This window comes from Scyliorhinus torazame, chromosome 12 (assembly GCF_047496885.1).
Source record: "Scyliorhinus torazame isolate Kashiwa2021f chromosome 12, sScyTor2.1, whole genome shotgun sequence".
Classification (NCBI taxonomy): domain Eukaryota; kingdom Metazoa; phylum Chordata; class Chondrichthyes; order Carcharhiniformes; family Scyliorhinidae; genus Scyliorhinus; species Scyliorhinus torazame.
In genome coordinates this window covers 77,419,026-77,438,443 of record NC_092718.1, presented here as the reverse complement: position 1 = coordinate 77,438,443, position 19,418 = coordinate 77,419,026, and the positions used below count along the sequence as shown (strand labels likewise).

The 19,418-nt window shown below is 51.9% G+C and overlaps 1 protein-coding gene across 1 annotated transcript in view; it reads left to right on the top strand.

The window, feature by feature from the left end:
- The window catches only part of LOC140386499 (von Willebrand factor A domain-containing protein 7-like), a 227,484-nt gene that overhangs the window by 11,963 nt on the left and 196,103 nt on the right, over positions 1 to 19,418 (top strand). Inside the window, exons 3-6 of the mRNA XM_072468889.1 lie at positions 494 to 769; positions 1,542 to 1,635; positions 4,539 to 4,670; positions 18,828 to 19,008. Coding sequence (XP_072324990.1) covers positions 494 to 769; positions 1,542 to 1,635; positions 4,539 to 4,670; positions 18,828 to 19,008 — 683 coding nt within the window. The remainder of the gene's footprint in view (positions 1 to 493; positions 770 to 1,541; positions 1,636 to 4,538; positions 4,671 to 18,827; positions 19,009 to 19,418) is intronic.

Here is a 19,418-nt window from a genome sequence, read left to right as displayed (position 1 = left end):
TGTGGTTGAACTGAGGAATATGGAGACTGGAACTATGCACAGTGCTCCCAGTGTGTTCCAACCAAGAGATATGGAGACTGTGCACAGTGCTCCCAGTGTGGTCCAACCAAGGGATATGAAGACTGGAAATGTGCACAGTGCTCCCAGTGTGGCCTAACTGAAGCATATGGAGACAGGAACTGTGCTCAGTGCTCCCTGTGTGGTCTAACTGAAGGATATGGAGACTGGGACTGTGCACAGTGCCCAAGTGTGGTCTAACTGAGGGCTATGGAGACAGGTACTGTGCACAGTGCTCCCTGTGTGGTCTAACCAAGGGACATAGAGATTGGAATTGTGCACAGTGCTCCTCGTGTGGTCTATCTGAGGTCCGATAAAGCTTTTTTCAGCTTGGTCCTCCACCTGTTGTGCTGTGTCCATATTCCCTGGTGTTGGTCTGCAAAGATGAATTTGAATTTGTTGCATCACAAGCTAACTCCATCTCTTGTTCCTCCAGGGTCAAAAATTCACAGCGGAGGAGCTCTTTGAGGCTTATTATGGGTCAAAGGTTTCGGTGTCACGTTTTAAACAGGCAGTTCAGGTGATGATGAACAGAAACACCAAGGTCGATTTCCAGTACGCACTGGAGGGGAAACGTCATTTTGATTCAGAGACCCTGCAGGAGGGGAAGGAGGTCCTGTTGAGTGAGAAAGCTAGTGTCATACAAAATATCATGCAAGGGAATTACTACCAGGCCCAGAAGCACATGGGGACCTTGCTGCACACACTGCAGGTGAGTGTCACCGCACTGCATCAGTACAGAGGGAGTGCTACACTGTCAGAGGGTCAGTACTGCGGGAGCGCAGCACTGTCAGAGGGTCAGTACTGCGGGAGCGCAGCACTGTCAGAGGGTCAGTACTGCGGGAGCGCAGCACTGTCAGAGGGTCAGTACTGAGGGAGTGCTGCTCTGTCAGAGGGTCAGTACTGAGGGAACGCAGCACTGTCAGAGGGTCAGTACTGAGGGAGCGCTGCACTGTCAGAGGGTCAGTACTGTGGGAACGCAGCACTGTCAGAGGGTCAGTACTGAGGGAGTGCTACATTGTCAGAGGGTCAGTATTGAGGGAGCGCTGCACTGTCAGAGGGTCAGTACTGAGGGAGTGCTGCACTTCCAGAGGGTCAGTATTGAGGGAGCGCTGCACTGTCAGAGGGTCAGTACTGAGGGAGTGCTGCACTTCCAGAGGGTCAGTACTGACGGAGTGCAGCACTGTCAGAGGGTCAGTACTGAGGGAGTGCTGCACAGTCAGAGTGTCAGTGCTGAGGGAGTGCTGCACTGTCAGAGGGTCAGTACTGAGAGAGTGCTGCACTGTCAGAGGGTCAGTACTGAGGGAGTGCTGCACTGTCAGAGGGTCTGAACTGAGGGATCTGACTCTGGCACAGTTTTGCCACGGTCTCTCTGCTGCTTGATAACACAATTGAACTCTTTTGACCATAATTTGTTAATATTGATGATTCACCTCATCTGTGACCTGTTTACTCCCCACACCCCCTTCCACCACACTCGACAGGATTTCTACAGCCACAGCAATTGGATTGAACTTGGGTTTCGAAAGCCTAACAGCAAGCTCATCATATCAGGAGAGCCAATCGGCAGGGTGGCAGGTGAGGGTGCGGAGAAAGCCATGGGCTTCCGTCTGGTCAGGGTCGACCGCCATCTTTGTTGTTGACAATGGGCAGGCAAAGGTCTATCCAGGGCCCTCTCTGAACACATGGGGGAATGGTGAATGGATCGTGCATTTATATAGCACCTTCAATGCAGTCAATTATCCCAGAGATTATCGAGGCGGCAATGATCAATGACCTTGAAGCATGAGGAGATTTAAGGGACAGGCTCAGCAGGTTTTAGCAGCACAGTGTGATGAATGTAGGGATTTCCGATGTATTGAATTGTAGGTATCTGGGGCGTCATTCTCCGCCGGCGGGAGTCTCCGTTCTGCCGGCGCCCGGGGGTTTCCCGACGGCGTGGGGCTGCCCCACAATGGGAAACCCCATTGACCGGCCGGTGTTACGGAGACTCCCGCCGGCCGGTCGGCGCAGAAATGTGGTGGGGCGGGTAGGAGAATTTCGCCCCTGGTGCAGTAAGGGTTAAAAGCCTGTGTGTGTGTGTGTGTGTGTGACTGCTGCAATAGTACTTTTAAAGAATCCTGGTTTGCAAGACAATGAGACCTTTGGGGAGCCAGGGGTGCAATTAAAGCATTGTAAAAGCTTGGACTAATTGACGTTTTGTTTGTATTCAGTATAATCCCTGGGGAATAGTTCATTTGCGACAAGAGGGTGGATTCTCCGCTGGAGGGATTATCCGTTCCGCCGGCAGTGCTCCCCCGCCCGCAGGCTTCCCAATGGGGAATCCCATTGACCAGAAGCTGGAAGGGAGAATCCCCGCTCCCAGCGACTGCGTGCCACCGAGGAACACGCAGCTGGGGAGGTGGAGAATCACAGCATTTTGAATCAGCTTGTTTGGATGATATAATCAATGGGAAGTGCTCCGGTATTTTGCAAAAAAGCAGTTTTAGTTGAGTTTTACATTGGGATGAGACTAGAAGTCAAGCATCGGCCCCCGCTGTAGTTCAGTTAAAGATATGTCTGTAGACAGATTAGCAGTCTCTTTCCAAGCACTTCAGAAACGTGTGGCTGGAAGATGAGCTGAAACAAACCAGAGTTTCTGCATGATTCTGACAGGTTTCAGGTCTTTATCTTTCAAACAGTCAAAAGATTTCTCAAAGTGGAGTATTGAGACATCTCTGTACAGCAGGTATTCCTGAGTGCTAACTGTATTTGAAAGTGGATTGAGAGCTGAGATCATTTTGTTGTTTGAGTGGGAATAAAGATAGCAGTTAAGGGTTATTGTACCACTGTATTGATCAGCTTTGTTCAAGGGGTAATCGTCAGCTGTTTCCTGGTGTGATCTTAAAGATATTTTAATACTGTGTTAGTAATAAAGTTTGTTTTAATATTCCATATCCCTATTTTTTTATGAAAGCACTCCCGGAGCGAGGTATCCTTTCCTCACAGTCTTACAAAATTCAAATAAAATATTGGGTTTTCTTTGTCCAGTATTCAAGTCAATTTTAGGTTCTGGTGCGGGACAGTAATAAAATGGATATCGGAGGGTTGTAGGGGCTGCAGGAGTTTACCAAGATAGGGAGGGTAGTCAGAGCTAGTTGCCGCGGCTAGAGGAGGTTACAGGGATAGGGAGGGGTGTAGGGTCAGCAAGAGGTTACTGAGATAAGGAGGGTTGTGGTATGGAGGAGGTTACAGAGATAGGGAGGGCTGGATGAACTGGAGGAGGTTCCAGAGACCGGGAGGGTTGTCGGGGATGAAGGAAGTTACAGAGATAGGGAGGATTGCAGGGATATGGGAGGTTACAGCGATAGGGAGGGCTGTTGGGGATGGAGGACGTTACAGAGATAGAGATGGTTGTAGCGGAGGAGGTATTAATAATCATTATTATTGTCACAAGTAGGCTTTCATTAACATTGCAATGAAGTTACTGTGAAAATACCCTAGTCGCCACACTCTGGTGCCTGTTCGGGTTGTCGGACCTGGTGGAGGTTACAGAGATAGGGAGAGTTGTAGGGGCTGGAGAAAGTTACAGAGATAGGGAGGGCTGGATGAACTGGAGGAGGTTCCAGCGATAGAGAGGGTTGTAGGGGCTGGAGAGGATTACAGAGATAGGGAAGGCGGTCAGTTGCTGGAGAAGGTTACAGAGATGGGGGTTGTAGCTCTGGAGGAGGTTACAGATATAGGGAGGGTGGAAGGGGCTTGAGGAGGTTCCAGAGATACGGAGGATTGTAGGGACTGGAGGAGGTTACAGAAATGGGGGTTGTAGCGCTGGAGGAAGTGAAATGAAATGAAAATCGCTTATTGTCACAAGTAGGCTTCAAATGAAGTTACTGTGAAAAGCCCCTAGTCGCCACATTCCAGCACCTGTTCGGGGAGGCTGGTACGTGAATTGAACCGTGCTGCAGGCCTGCCTTGGTCTGCTTTCAAAGCCAGCGATTTAGCCCTGTGCTAAACAGCACAGAGTTACAGAGATAGGGAAGGTTATAAGCGATGGAGGAGGTTACAGAGATAGGAAGGATTGTAGGGGCTGGAGGAGGTTACAGCGATAGGGAGGGTTGTAAGCGATGGAGGAGGTTACAGAGATAGGGAGGGCTGTTGGGTCTGGAGGAGGGTACAGAGTATGGGAGGATTGTAGGGGCTGGAGGAGGTTACAGAGGTAGGGCGGGCTGTTGAGACTGGAGCGGGTACAGAGATAAGGCGGGTTGTAAGCGGTGGAGGAGGTTACAGAGATAAGGAGAGGAGTACTTGGGGAGATTTGAACAGTTGTGCATTGAAAATGCTTGTGTAAAGTCAGCGAGAGACAGGCGTTGGCGGGGATTTGATTTGAAGTAGGTTATGGTGCAGCAGAGCTAAGGAGGAGGCAACAATTCTTGTGTCTGACTGGTGGAGATGATGTGATTCAAATGCTGCTTGATCTGAAACCTTTCACTTCCCCCTCACAGGTAAGACTGAACAAACCTGTGCTGACTGCTTCGCATCCACAGGATGCCAGGATGAAATATTGGACAAGGTCATCAAAGAGAAGATTATCACCACAGGATACTTTGGATTTAAACCTCACAGTAAACCCGATGGTAAGAGAGGAATCCCGCGTGGTGAGAATGATATGGCTGTCTCGTGTGGGAGATGTACCCCCACATTCCCGAGAACAGGGATTACAAGATAAACAAACACATTTCAGAACTGTGCACAGTGCACCCAGTGTGGTCTATCCGACAGATATGGAGACCGGAACTGTGCACAGTGCTCCCAGTGTGGTCTATCCGACAGATATGGAGACCAGAACTGTGCACAGTGCTCCCAGTGTGGTCTATCCGACAGATATGGAGACCAGAACTGTGCACAGTGCTCCCAGTGTGGTCTATCCGACAGATATGGAGACCAGAACTGTGCACAGTGCTCCCAGTGTGGTCTATCCGACTGATATGGAGACTGGAACTGTGCAGTGCTCCCAGTGTGGTCTATCCGACTGATATGGAGAGCAGAACTGTGCACAGTGCTCCCAGTGTGGTCTATCCGACTGATATGGAGAGCAGAACTGTGCACAGTGCTCCCAGTGTGGTCTATCCGACAGATATGGAGACCAGAACTGTGCACAGTGCACCCAGTGTGGTCTATCCGACAGATATGGAGACCAGAACTGTGCACAGTGCTCCCAGTGTGGTCTATCCGACAGATATGGAGACCAGAACTGTGCACAGTGCTCCCAGTGTGGTCTATCCGACTGATATGGAGACTGGAACTGTGCAGTGCTCCCAGTGTGGTCTATCCGACTGATATGGAGAGCAGAACTGTGCACAGTGCTCCCAGTGTGGTCTATCCGACTGATATGGAGAGCAGAACTGTGCACAGTGCTCCCAGTGTGGTCTATCCGACTGATATGGAGAGCAGAACTGTGCACAGTGCTCCCAGTGTGGTCTATCCGACAGATATGGAGACCAGAACTGTGCACAGTGCACCCAGTGTGGTCTATCCGACAGATATGGAGACCAGAACTGTGCACAGTGCTCCCAGTGTGGTCTATCCGACAGATATGGAGACCAGAACTGTGCACAGTGCTCCCAGTGTGGTCTATCCGACTGATATGGAGACTGGAACTGTGCAGTGCTCCCAGTGTGGTCTATCCGACTGATATGGAGAGCAGAACTGTGCACAGTGCTCCCAGTGTGGTCTATCCGACTGATATGGAGAGCAGAACTGTGCACAGTGCTCCCAGTGTGGTCTATCCGACTGATATGGAGAGCAGAACTGTGCACAGTGCTCTCAGTGTGGTCTATCCGACGGACATGGAGACTAGATCTGTGCACAGTGCTCTCAGTGTGGTCTATCCGACGGACATGGAGACTAGATCTGTGCACAGTGCTCTCAGTGTGGTCTATCCGACGGATATGGAGACTGGAACTGTGCAGTGCTCCCAGTGTGGTCTATCCGACGGACATGGAGACTAGATCTGTGCACAGTGCTCTCAGTGTGGTCTATCCGACGGATATGGAGACTGGAACTGTGCAGTGCTCCCAGTGTGGTCTATCCGACGGACATGGAGAGCAGAACAGTGCAGTGCTCCCAGTGTGGTCTAACTAAGAGATTTGGAGACTGGATCTCTGTGCACAGTGCTCCCAGTGTGTTCTATCCGAGGGATATGGAGACATGAACTGTGCACAGTGCTCCCAGTGTGTTCTATCCGAGGGATATGGAGACATGAACTGTGCACAGTGCTCCCAGTGTGGTCTATCCGAGGGATATGGAGACATGAACTGTGCACAGTGCTCCCAGTGTGGTCTGTCCGAGGGATATGGAGACTGGAACTGTGCACAGTGCTCCCAGTGTGGTCTATCCGACGGATATGGAGACATGAACTGTGCACAGTGCTCCCAGTGTGGTCTAACCAAGGGATATGGAGACAGGAACTGTACAAAATGCCCAAGTGTGGTCTAACTGAGGGATATGGAGACTCGAACTGTGCACAGTGTACCCAGTTTGGTCTATCCGAGGGATATGGAGTCCAGGGGCGTCATTCTCCGACCCCCCGCCAGGTCAGAGATGGCCGTTGGCCGCCGTGAATCCCGCCCCCGTCCCCGCCGAAGTCTCCGGTACCGGAGATTGGGCGGGGGCGGGAATCGGGCCGCACCGGTTGGCGGGACCCCCCGCTCAATTCTCCGGCCCGGATGGGCCGAAGTCCCGCCCAGAAATTGCCTGTCCCGCCGGCGTAAATCAAAGCTGGTATTTACCGGCGGGACCAGGTGGCGTGGGCGGGCTCCGGGGTCCTGGGGGGGGCGCGGGGCGATCTGACCCCGGGGGGTGCCCCCATGGTGGCCTGGCCCACGATCGGGGCCCACCGATCCGCGGGCGGGCCTGTGCCGTGGGGGCACTCTTTCCCTTCCGCCTCCGCCACGGCCTCCACCATGGCGGAGGCGGAAGAGACTCTCCCCACTGCGCATGCGCGGGAAACTGTCGGCGGCCGCTGACGCTCCCGCGCAAGCGCCGCATTTCCGCGCCAGCTGGCGGGGCACCAAACGCCATTTCCACCAGCTGGCGGGGCGGAAATCCCTCCGGCGTCGGCCTAGCCCCTCAATGTTGGGGCTCGGCCCCCAAAGATGCGGAGCATTCCGCACCTTTGGGCCGGCGCGATGCCCGTCTGATTGGCGCCGTTTTTGGCGCCAGTCGGCGGACATCGCGCCGTTGGGGGAGAATTTCGCCCCAGAACTGTGCACAATGTTCCCAGTATGATCTATCCGAGGGATATGGAGACCTGGGGCGTCATTCTCCGACCCCCCGCCGGGTCGGAGAATGGCCGTTGGCCGCCGTGAATCCCGCCCCCGCCCCCGCCGAAGTCTCCGCTCCCGGAGATTGGGCGGGGGCGGGAATCCAGCCGCGCCGGTTGGCGGGACCCCCCGCTGGATTCTCCGGCCCGGATGGGCCGAAGTCCCGCCCAGGAATTGCCTGTCCCGCCGACGTAAATCAAACCTGGTATTTACCGGCGGGACCAGGCGGCGTGGGCGGGCTCCGGGGTCCTGGGGGGGGGCGCGGGGCGATCTGACCCCGGGGGGTGCCCCCACGGTGGCCTGGCCCGCGATCGGGGCCCACCGATCCGCGGGCGGGCCTGTGCCGTGGGGGCACTCTTTCCCTTCCGCCTCCGCTACGGCCTCCACCATGGCGGAGGCGGAAGAGACTCTCCCCACTGCGCATGCGCGGGAAACTTTCGGCGGCCGCTGACGCTCCCGCGCATGCGCGGGGAAACTGACAGCGGCCGCTGACGCTCCCGCGCATGCGCCGCATTTCCGCGCCAGCTGGCGGGGCAACAAACGCCATTTCCGCCAGCTGGCGGGGCGGAAATCCCTCCGGCGTCGGCCTAGCCCCTCAATGTTGGGGCTAGGCCGCCAAAGATGCGGAGACTTCCGCACCTTTTTGCCGGCGCGATGCCCGTCTGATTTGCGCCGGCTTTGGCGCCAGTCGGCGGGCATCCCGCCGTTGGGGGAGAATTTCGCCCCAGAACTGTGCAGTGTTCCCAGTGTGGTCTATCTGACGGATATGGAGACCAGAACTGTGCACAGTGCTCCCATATCCGAGGGAAATGGAGAGCAGAACTGTGCACAGTGCTCTCAGTGTGTTCTATCCGAGGGATATGGAGACATGAACTGTGCACAGTGCGCCCAGTGTGGTCTAACTGAGAGATATGGAGACTGGATCTGTGCACAGTGCTCCCAGTGTGTTCTATCCAAGGGATATGGAGACATGAACTGTGCACAGTGCGCCCAGTGTGGTCTAACTGAGAGATATGGAGACTGGATCTGTGCACAGTGCTCCCAGTGTGTTCTATCCGAGGGATATGGAGACATGAACTGTGCACAGTGCTCCCAGTGTGTTCTATCCGAGCGATATGGAGACATGAACTGTGCACAGTGCGCCCAGTGTGGTCTAACCAAGGGATCTGGAGACTGGAACTGTGCACAGTGCTCCCAGTGTGGTCTAACTCAGAGATATGGAAACTGGATCTGTGCACAGTGCTCCCAGTGTGTTCTATCCGAGGAATGTGGAGACATGAACATTGCACAGTGCTCCCAGTGTGGTCTATCCGAGGGATATGGAGACCAGAACTGTGCACAGTGCTCCCAGTGTGGTCTAACCAAGGGATATGGAGACAGGAACTGTGCACAGTGTTCCAAGTGTGGTGTAACCAAGGGATATGTAGGCCAGAACTGTGTACAGTGCTCCCAGCGGTCTAACCAAGGAATATGGAGACTGGAATTGTGCACAGTGCTTCCAGTGTGGTCTATTGAAGGGATATGGAGACAGGCAAGGTGCACAGTACTCCCAGTGTGTTCTGACCAAGTGATATTGAGAGTGGAACTGTGCACAGTGCCCCAAGTGAGTTCTAACCAAAGGTTAGACTGGAACTGTGCACAGTGTTCCAAGTGTGGTCTTTGGAGACTGGAACTGTGCTCTGCTCCAAGTGAGGTCTGACCAAAGGTTAGACTGCACAGTGTTCCAAGTGTGGTCTTTGGAGACTGGAACTGTGCACTGCTCCAAGTGTGATCTAACCAAAGGTTAGACTGGAACAATGCACAGTGTTCCAAATGTGGTCTTTGGAGAATGGAACTGTGCTCTGCTCCAAGTGTGATCTAACCAAAGGTTCGGCTGGAACTGTGCACAGTGGTCCAAATGTGGTCTAATGAAGGGATATGGAGACAGGTGCGAAATTCTCCATTATCGGCGCGATGTCCGCCGACCGGCGCCAAAAACGGCACGGATCAGTCCGGCATCACGCCGCCCCAAAGGTGCGGAATCCTCCGCCCCTTGAGCGGCCGAGCCCTAACCTTGAGGGGCTAGGCACGCGCTGGACTGATTTCCGCCCCGCCAGCTGGCGGGAAAGGTCTTTGGTGCCCCGCCAGCTGGCGCGGAAATGACATTGCCGGGCAGCGCATGCGCGGGAGCGTCAGCGGCCGCTCACGGTGTCCCCGCGCATGCGCAGTGGAGGGAGTCTCTTCCGCCCACGCCATGGTGGAGACCGTGGCGAAGGCAGAAGGAAAAGAGTGCCCCCACGGCATAGGCCCGCCTGCGGATCGGTGGGCCCCAATCGCGGGCCAGGCCACCGTGGGGGCACCCCCCGGGGCCAGATCGCCCCGCGCCCCCCTCAGGACCCCAGAGCCCGCCCGCGCCGCCTTGTCCCGACGGTAAGGTAGGTGGTTTAATCCACGCCGGCGTGACAGGCATTCTAGCAGCGGGACTTCGGCCCATCCAGCCGGGGGTGGGCCCGCCAACCTGTGCGGCACGATTCCCGCCCCCGCCGAATATCCGGTGCTGGAGAATTCGGCAAACGGCGGGGGCGGGATTCTCGCCAGCCCCCGGCGATTCTCCGACCCGGCGGGGGGGTCAGAGAATCTCGCCCAGGAACTGTGCACAGTGTTCCAAGTTTGGTCTTTGGAGACTGGAACTGTGCACTGCTCCAAGTGTGATCTAACCAAAGGTTAGACTGGAATTGTTCACAGTGTTCCAAATGTGGTCTTTGGAGACTGGAACTGTGCACTGCTCCAAGTGTGATCTAACCAAATGTTAGACTGGAACTGTACACAGTGTTCCAAGTGTGGTCTTTGCAGACTGGAACTGTGCACTGCTGCAAGTGTCATCAAACCAAAGGTTAGACTGGAGCTGTGCACAGTGTTCCAAGTGTGGTCTTTGGAGACTGGAACTGTGCACTGCTGCAAGTGTGATCTAACCAAAGGTTAGACTGCACAGTGTTCCAAGTGTGGTCTAATGAAAGGATATGGAGACAGGAACTGTGCACAGTGTTCCAAGTGTGGTGTAACCAAGGGATATGTAGACCAGAACTGTGCAGAGTGCTCCCAGTGTTCTAACCAAGGGATATGGAGACAGGAATTGTGCACAGTGCTTCCAGTGTTCTAACCAAGGGATATGGAGACAGGAATTGTGCACAGTGCTTCCAGTGTGGTCTATCGAAGGGATATGGAGACAGGAACGGTGCACAATACTCCCAGTGTGTTCTGACCAAGTGATATAGAGACGGGGACTGTGCAGAGTGCCCCAAGTGTGTTCTCACCAAAGGTTAGAACATAAGAACTAGGAACAGGAGTAGGCCATCTGGCCCCTCGAGCCTGCTCCGCCATTCAATGAGATCATGGCTGATCTTTGTGGACTCAGCTCCACTCTCCGGCCCGTACACCATATCCCCGAATCCCTTTATTCTTCAGAAAGGTATCTATCTTTTTCTTAAAAACGTTTAAAGAAGGAGCCTCAACTGCTTCACTGGGCAAGAAATTTCAGAGATTCACAACCCTTTGGGTGAAGAAGTTCCTCCTAAACTCGGTCCTAAATCTACTTCCCCTTATTTTGAGGCTATGCCCCCTAGTTCTGCTTTCCCCGACCAGTGGAAACAACCTGCCGCATCTATCCTATCTATTCCCTTCATAATTTTATATGTTTCAATAAGATCCCCCCACATCCTTTTAAACTCCAATGAGTACAGTCCCAGTCTACTCAACCTCTCGTCATAATCTAATCCCCTCAACTCTGGGATCAACCTAGTGAATCTCCTCTGCACTCCCTCCAGTGCCAATATGTCCTTTCTCAGGTAAGGAGACCAAAACTGAACACAATACTCCAGATGCGGCCTCACCAACACCTTATACAATTGCAGCATAACCTCCCTAGTCTTGAACTCCATCCCTCTAGCAATGAAAGACAAAACTCGATCCGCCTTCTTAATCACCTGTTGCACCTGCACACCAACTTTTTGCGACTCGTGCACCAGCACACCCAGGTCCCTCTGCACAGCAGCATGTTTTAACATCTTACCGTTTAAATAATAATCCCTTTTGCTGTTATTCCTCCCAAAATGGATAGCCTCACACTTAGCAACATTGAATTCCATCTGCCAGACCCTAGCCCATTCACCTAACCTATCCAAATCCTTCTGCAGACTTCCGGTATCCTCTGCACTTTTTGATTTACCACTCATTTTAGTGTCGTCTGCAAACTTTGCCACATTGCACTTGGTCCCCAACTCCAAACCATCGATGTAAATTGTGAACAACTGCGGGCCCAACACTGATCCTTGAGGGACCCCACTAGTTACAGGTTGCCAACCAGAGAAACACCCATTTATCCCCACTCTCTGCTTTCTGTTAGTTAACCAATCCTCTACCCATGCTACCACTTTACCCTCAATGCCATGCATCTTTAGTTTATGCAGCAACCTTTTGTGTGGCACCTTGTCAAAAGCTTTCTGCAAATCCAGATATACCACATCCATTGGCTCCCCGTTATCTACTGCACTGGTAACGTCCTCAAAACATCCTACCAAATTAGTCAGACACGACCTACCCTTTATGAACCCATGCTGCGTCTGCCCAATGGGACAATTTCCCTCCAGGTGCCCTGCTATTTCCTCCTTAATGATGGATTCCAGCATTTTCCCTACAACCGAAGTTAAGCTTACCGGCCTATAATTACCCGCTTTCTGACGACCTCCTTTATTAAACAGTGGTGTCACGTTTGCTACTTTCCAATCCTCTGGGACCACCCCAGAGTCTAGTGAATTTTGATAAATTATCAGTAGTGTGTTTACAATTTCCCTAGCCATCTCTTTTAACACTCTGGGATGCATCCCATCAGGGCCAGGAGACTTGTCTACCTTTAGCCCCATTAGCTTGCCCAATACTGCCTCCTTAGTGATTACAATCATCTCAAGGTCCTCACCTATCATATCTTTATTTCCATCAGTCACTGGCATGTTATTTGTGTCTTCCACTGTGAAGACTGACCCAAAATACCTGTTCAGCTCCTCAGCCATTTCCCCGTCTCCTTTTATTAAATCTCCATTCTCATCTTCCAAAGGACCAATATTTACCTTAGCCACTCTTTTTTGTCTGATATATTTGTAGAAGCTTTTACTATCTGCTTTTTTGTTCTGAGCAAGTTTACTTTCATAGTCTACCTTACTCTTCTTTATAGCTTTTTTAGTAGCTTTCTGTTGTCCCCTAAAGACTTCCCAATCCTCTAGTCTCCCACCAATTTTTGCCACTTTGTATGTTTTTTCCTTCAATTTAATACTCTCCCTCTCCTCCTTAGATAGCCACGGTCGATTTTTCCCCTTTCTACCGTCTTTCTTTTTTGTCGGTATGAACTTTTCCTGAACACTGTGAAAGATCGCTCGGGAGTTTCTCCACTGTTCCTCAACTGCTTCACCGTGAAGTCTTTGCTCCCAGTCTACCTTAGCTACGTCTTCTCTCATCCCATTGTAATCGCCTTTGTTTAAGCACAAAACACTAGTGTTTGATTTTACCTTGTCATCCTCCAACTGTATTTTAAATTCCACCATATTGTGGTCGCTCCTTCCAAGAGGATCCCAAACTATGAGATAATTAATCAATCCTGCCTCATTACACAGGACCAGATCGAGGACCGCTTGTTCCCTTGTAGGTTCCATTACATACTGTTCCAGGAAATTATCCCGGACACATTCTAAAAACTCCTCCTCAAGGCTGCCTTTACCAACCTGGTTAAACCAATCGACATGCAGATTAAAATCTCCCATGATAACCGCTGTACCATTTCTACATGCATCCATTATTTCTTTGCTTATTGCCTGCCCTACCATCCTGTTACTATTTGGTGGCCTATAGACTACTCCTATCAGTGACCTTTTTGCCTTACTATTCCTGATTTCCACCCAAATTGATTCAACCTTGGTTAGACTGGAACTGTGCACAGTGTTCCAGTGTGGTCTTTGGAGACTGGAACTGTGCTCTGCTCCAAGTGAGTTCTAACCAAAGGTTAGACTGGAACTGTGCACAGTGTTCCAAGTGTGGTCTAACTGAGGGATATGGAGACTGGAACTGTGCACAGTGCTTAAAGTGTGGACTAACTGTGGCATGCCTGTGAAGGAAATCCATGAATAAATATGTTGAATCCATGTTCTTTAGGGTATTATACTGTAGAATTGAGACATTGTACACATATTCACGAGCAGCCATTTCTAATTGGAAGCCTCCCACATTCATGGACAGCACAAGTTGACAGCTTTGGTTTCAAGAGGTGTTAAAAGAGATCTTGTTTGTACCATGCATAAAGTAACACTAAGGCCTTTCTAATTCTCGTCATACCAAGCATAGATAAGAAAAAGCCATTTTGAAAGGAACTTTTAAAGATTTTATGATGCTCTTGTCTGTCCTTATCCATTCAGGGGACATTCTTAAACTTACCTCAGCAAATTATAAAGACAGATTTTAAAAATCAATTTTTCCATAAAAAGTCTAAAATTATATGGAGATTGGAACTGTGCACAAAATTGTGCACTGTCCATAAAATTGTTCAGCTTGCAAGGGGAACAATTGAAGGTAAACGGGAAAGATACTGAGGGCATATTTTCAAGCATCATGTCTGACTCCAAGTGTGAATAATAAGAGCCGCTTTTACGATTAAGCAATGGAGAGGAAATAGAACATAGAACATAGAACAATACAGCGCAGTACAGGCCCTTCGGCCCACGATGTTGCACCGAAACAAAAGCCATCTAACCTACACTATGCCATTATCATCCATATGTTTATCCAATAAACTTTTAAATGCCCTCAATGTTGGCGAGTTCACTACTGTAGCAGGTAGGGCATTCCACGGCCTCACTACTCTTTGCGTAAAGAACCTACCTCTGACCTCTGTCCTATATCTATTACCCCTCAGTTTAAAGCTATGTCCCCTCGTGCCAGCCATTTCCATCCGCGGGAGAAGGCTCTCACTGTCCACCCTATCCAACCCCCTGATCATTTTGTATGCCTCTATTAAGTCTCCTCTTAACCTTCTTCTCTCCAACGAAAACAACCTCAAGTCCATCAGCCTTTCCTCATAAGATTTTCCCTCCATACCAGGCAACATCCTGGTAAATCTCCTCTGCACCCGCTCCAAAGCCTCCACGTCCTTCCTATAATGTGGTGACCAGAACTGTACGCAATACTTCAAATGCGGCCGTACCAGAGTTCTGTACAGCTGCAACATGACCTCCTGACTCCGGAACTCAATCCCTCCACCAATAAAGGCCAACACTCCATAGGCCTTCTTCACAACTCTATCAACCTGGGTGGCAACTTTCAGGGATCTATGTACATGGACACCTAGATCCCTCTGCTCATCCACACTTTCAAGAACTTTACCATTAGCCAAATATTCCGCATTCCTGTTATTCCTTCCAAAGTGAATCACCTCACACTTCTCTACATTAAACTCCATTTGCCACCTCTCAGCCCAGCTCTGCAGCTTATCTATATCCCTCTGTAACCTGCTACATCCTTCCACACTATCGACAACACCACCGACTTTAGTATCGTCTGCAAACTTACTCACCCACCCTTCTGCGCCTTCCTCTAGGTCATTGATAAAAATGACAAACAGCAACGGCCCCAGAACAGATCCTTGTGGTACTCCACTTGTGACTGAGCTCCATTCTGAACATTTCCAATCAACCACCACCCTCTGTCTTCTTTCAGCTAGCCTGAATATTATTCAAATATCTGAAAGGAAGAGATAACCAAAGCGGCAACACCTATTGCTGCTAAGGAATGATGTCACCAGGTTGAGAAGGATATAGCTGTTCCAGTTTTCTTGCAAAAAAAATCAGAAATATTGTCAGAGGACTCTGGAAGAACCCCTTCATTATTTCTCCAGTTGCTGGGGAGGGAGGGGTGTTGGATATCCTAAAGCAAACAGCTCTCCTGTCCAACCACCCCAATGACCAATTCACTCGTGATTCAGGTAAAACATTACTTTTTGAATTTTTTTATAATAGAAATTTAGAGTACCCAATTCATTTTTTCCAATTAAGGGGCAATTTTATGTGTTCAACCCCCTACCCTGCACATCTTTGGGTTGTGGGGGCGAAACGCACACAAACACGGGGAGAATGTGCAAACTCCACACGGACAGTGACCCAGAGCCGGGATCGAACCTGGGACCTCAGCGCCGTGAGACTGCAGTGCTACCAGTGCCCCACCGTGCTGCCCTTACATTTTGAATTTTGATGGGCGTCCTCAGGTTTATTTTGTATTTTGAAAGTGTTACTGGATTCTGTATTGGAGCTAAGACTGTTTTCAGAAAATATCTTTTATCGTCCCTAACATTGTGATGTACCTATCCACTTGAAGGTGTATCGCATGTGAAATTGCTCTGTAATAGTCTTGTAAATGAGTCGGTAAAGTGTGGTGACTTGTCATCTTCAGCATGAAGTAAAAAAATCCACCTTATTTTATTTCCTGAGAGAAGAAAAGGTACTATTTTTGACCAGAAATCCTTATAGTATCTGGGTAGCTATAACTTGGCCAACAAATTATTTAAAGTAGGGATTTCTGATAAATTGCATTGTAGGTATTTGGTGCAGTAAGGGTTCCAAGCTTGGGTTAGTGCGCGTGACTGCCGTGGTCATGTTTTCGAAGAACCCTGGTTTGAAAGACAGCTCATAATTTTGGAGCCAGAGGTGCAATCAAAGCACCCAAAACGTTTGGGCTGATGGACTTTTATTTTACATGAAAAAGGTTCCCTGCAGAGTAGATAATTAGGGACATTGGGCTGACGCCAGAACCAAATTTGTGGAGTTCTACAACAGCAAAAGTAGCGCCGTTCCCGGAGCTATTCAACAACCGTTAAGGGGCTAGCAAAGGCGCAATTCCAATGAGAAATTGTGTTGGATTGACACTCGATAGGCTGACAAGCTGCATTCCACCCCCCCCCCCCCCACACACACTCATTCCAGCAATCAAGATGGCAGCACGGAGAGCGGCACCTCAGTTTGCGGATGTGGAGCTCCAGACCATGCTGGATGCCTTGGAGGAGAGGCGGGCTATCCTGTACCCAGGGGTGGGAAGGAGGCTGGTAGCAGCCTCTGCACACCAGGCCTTGGCACATGTGGAAGACATGTTGAGTGCCGTGGGCCCACTGTCAGTGCTGGATAGCAGTGTCGCAAAACACTGCACAATCTCCTCAGGGCGGCCAGGATGAGTAGCACTGTGTCCCTGGCACTAACCCTCGTCTATATACCTGTAACCGCACCCCCTCCCCCCCTCCCGCCCCCCCACCCGGAGGGTGATTGAACTCCCACCTGCACCACCTGCCAGCACTCATAACCGCCGCCATGTCTGGGTGCCCTGGCCACGAAGGCCACCAGCTACCCATCCCTGTGCCGCATGTATCCGACTGCCTAACACTGCACCTTCTGACTGCTCCTTTCCCCCGCCAAGGAGAAGCGGGTTGTCATCATCCCCCATCCCATGGGGCTGACCTGCTGGTACTGCCAACCCAGGGCCCCCATCCCGTAGTGAGGCAGGTTGGTATCACGGAGGGGTTTGCAAGGGGTGGGGGGGGGGGGGGGTGGAGGCGGTGCAGGTTGGGTGTTCATGAGAGGGAGTGGTCGGCCGGGGGGCATGCAGAGTTGGAACGGTGTGTCTGTGCCACTGGCCAGGCCTCCAGTTGGTGAACCTGGAGGCAATTAGAGTGTGCCATGCACAGCGGCCCAGGCACACACATTTTGCCTGCCCAGGCCCCATGTCCTGCTGACCTACGCCCTCCCCCAAATCCTCCTCTTCGGGCGAGGCCCGGCATTCATTCTCCTCCTCCAACATGTCACCATTCTGCTGCGCGATGACGTGGAGGACGCAGCAGGCCACCACGGAGTGAGAGACTCTCCCACCGCTATGCTAGAGGGGTCCTCCAGAACGGCCCAGCGCCTGAACCACATCTTCAGGATGCTGAAGCACCGCTCGATCACAGCCCTGGCCGTGACATGAGCGTCGTTGCAGCGGGTCTCAGCATTGGTCTGTGCCCTCCGGATAGGCGTTATCAGTCACGATCGCACTGGATAACCTCTGTCACCTGGAGCTAACCCCTCAGCCGGGGGGGGGTGTGCCCCAAAGATGTCAGGAAACGTCAAGTGTGCCAGGATGAAGGCATCGTGCACACTGCACCGGTATCAGGCGCAGACATGCATGATGTGCAGCTCATGGTCACAAACCAGCTGCATGTTCATTAAGTGGAACCCATTTGGATTTGTGAAGACCGGCACGTCATGGGCCGGTGCTCGGAGGGCGACATGTCTCCCATCGATCACCCCCTGGACCCGGGGCATCTCTGCAATGATGGCGAGCCCCACTGCCTAGGCATCCTGGTGGGCTCGGTCCACATTGAAGTGGATGTAATGTACCGAATGGGCATATAGGGCCTCCATAATGGTGCGGATGTACCTGTGCACGAAGCTCTGTGAGATCCCCACTCGGCACCTGGAAGGACCCTGTGGCGTAAAGGTTCAGAGCGACCGTTACCTTGATGGCTACCGGGAGTGGGTGTCCTCCCGCATACCCCACGGTGCCAGGTGCACTGTGATCTGGCAGGTATGTCGTACAGTTCCCCTGCTCAACCAGAGTCTTCAACAGCATGCCCGGTCCGGCAGGTCCTTGAATGACAGGTGCTGCCAGTGCACACGAGGCCTGATGTGCTGCCTCCTACCCACCTCCTCCTTGGCCTGTTGGATGGCCAGCTCTCCATCCTCACCGGCTGCCTTCTGTTCCTCTGGGGCAGGCTCCATTGCTGCATCGTCCTCCTCCTTGAGCAGCCCAAACTCGGACAGCCTCAGTGCATCCCCCAGGACTGCGGTGGCCAGGATGAAGGCTACTATTCCTGCTTGTGTTCCACTATTCATTGTCTGCTGGGAGTAAAAGCTGACATGTTAGCATGGTGCATACCTCCGTGCCCAACCAGGCCCAACGGGCTACCCGGTGACTCCGGCCTGCGTTGCAGTCGCTGCCCCCGCGTGTAAGCTATTTCTTTGAGCGGTGTATTATGATTCTAGACCAGAGTGCAACATTGGCTCAGGGCCTGGACAGAAACCCCAATATTTTATTTTTATTTTGTGAGACTGTGAGGAAAGGATACCTCACTTTGGAAGTGGTTTCACAAAGAAATAGGGATATGGGTTATTAAAACTAACTTTATTACTAAGGCAGAGGAGAGTCCAGACTAGGGGCAACCCAGAGGCCTGTGGAAGCTCAGTGACTGGGCGTGTCTAAAGCAGAGATTGATAGATTTCTGATTAGCAATAATGTAAAGGGTTAAGGGGATAGTGTGGGCAGCAAAAGGTATTGAAGTGTCTGATCAGCCACGATCGGACTGAATGGTGGAGAAGGCTTGATGGGCTGAATGTTTTCTTCCTATCCTAACGTTCCCATGTCTTTCTGCAGGGAAGTGCAGCCACGGCGGGAAGGCTGACCTCAGCGGACATGGGAGCCAAGGGATTAACAAGGACTCAAGGAAGTCTCCACACTCACAGTACCACAATGAGGCAGCGAGGGTCGCCACCGAGGCTTCGATTGAAATCTTCCAGGATGTGTGGGACACAGTGGATCACCAAGCCTTTTCAAGGTGAGGCACCACCCCTCCCGGCCCTCTGCTCCGCTTACCACCCGGCCCCCACCGCCATCGCTCCCCCCCCCCCTCACTGCCCCCCCCCCCCCTCCCGGCCCTCCGCTCCGCTTACCACCCGGCCCCCACCGCCATCGCTCCCCCCCCCCCCCCTCACTGCCGCCCCCCCCCCCCCTCACAAGCCCGACACGCCTCAGGGAGATACGAGGGCAGGTGATCAAAATCTAGAAGCATTTTAAAGCAAGACACAGAGATAGAGAGAGAGAGGGAGGGAGAGGGTAGGAAGAGACAAGAAAGAGACAGAGGGAGAGACAGAGAACAACAAGAAAGAGAGAGACAGACAGTGAGCAACATAGAGAGAGAGAGACAAGAAAGAGAGAGAAACAGAGACAGAGGGAGAGAGAGACAGA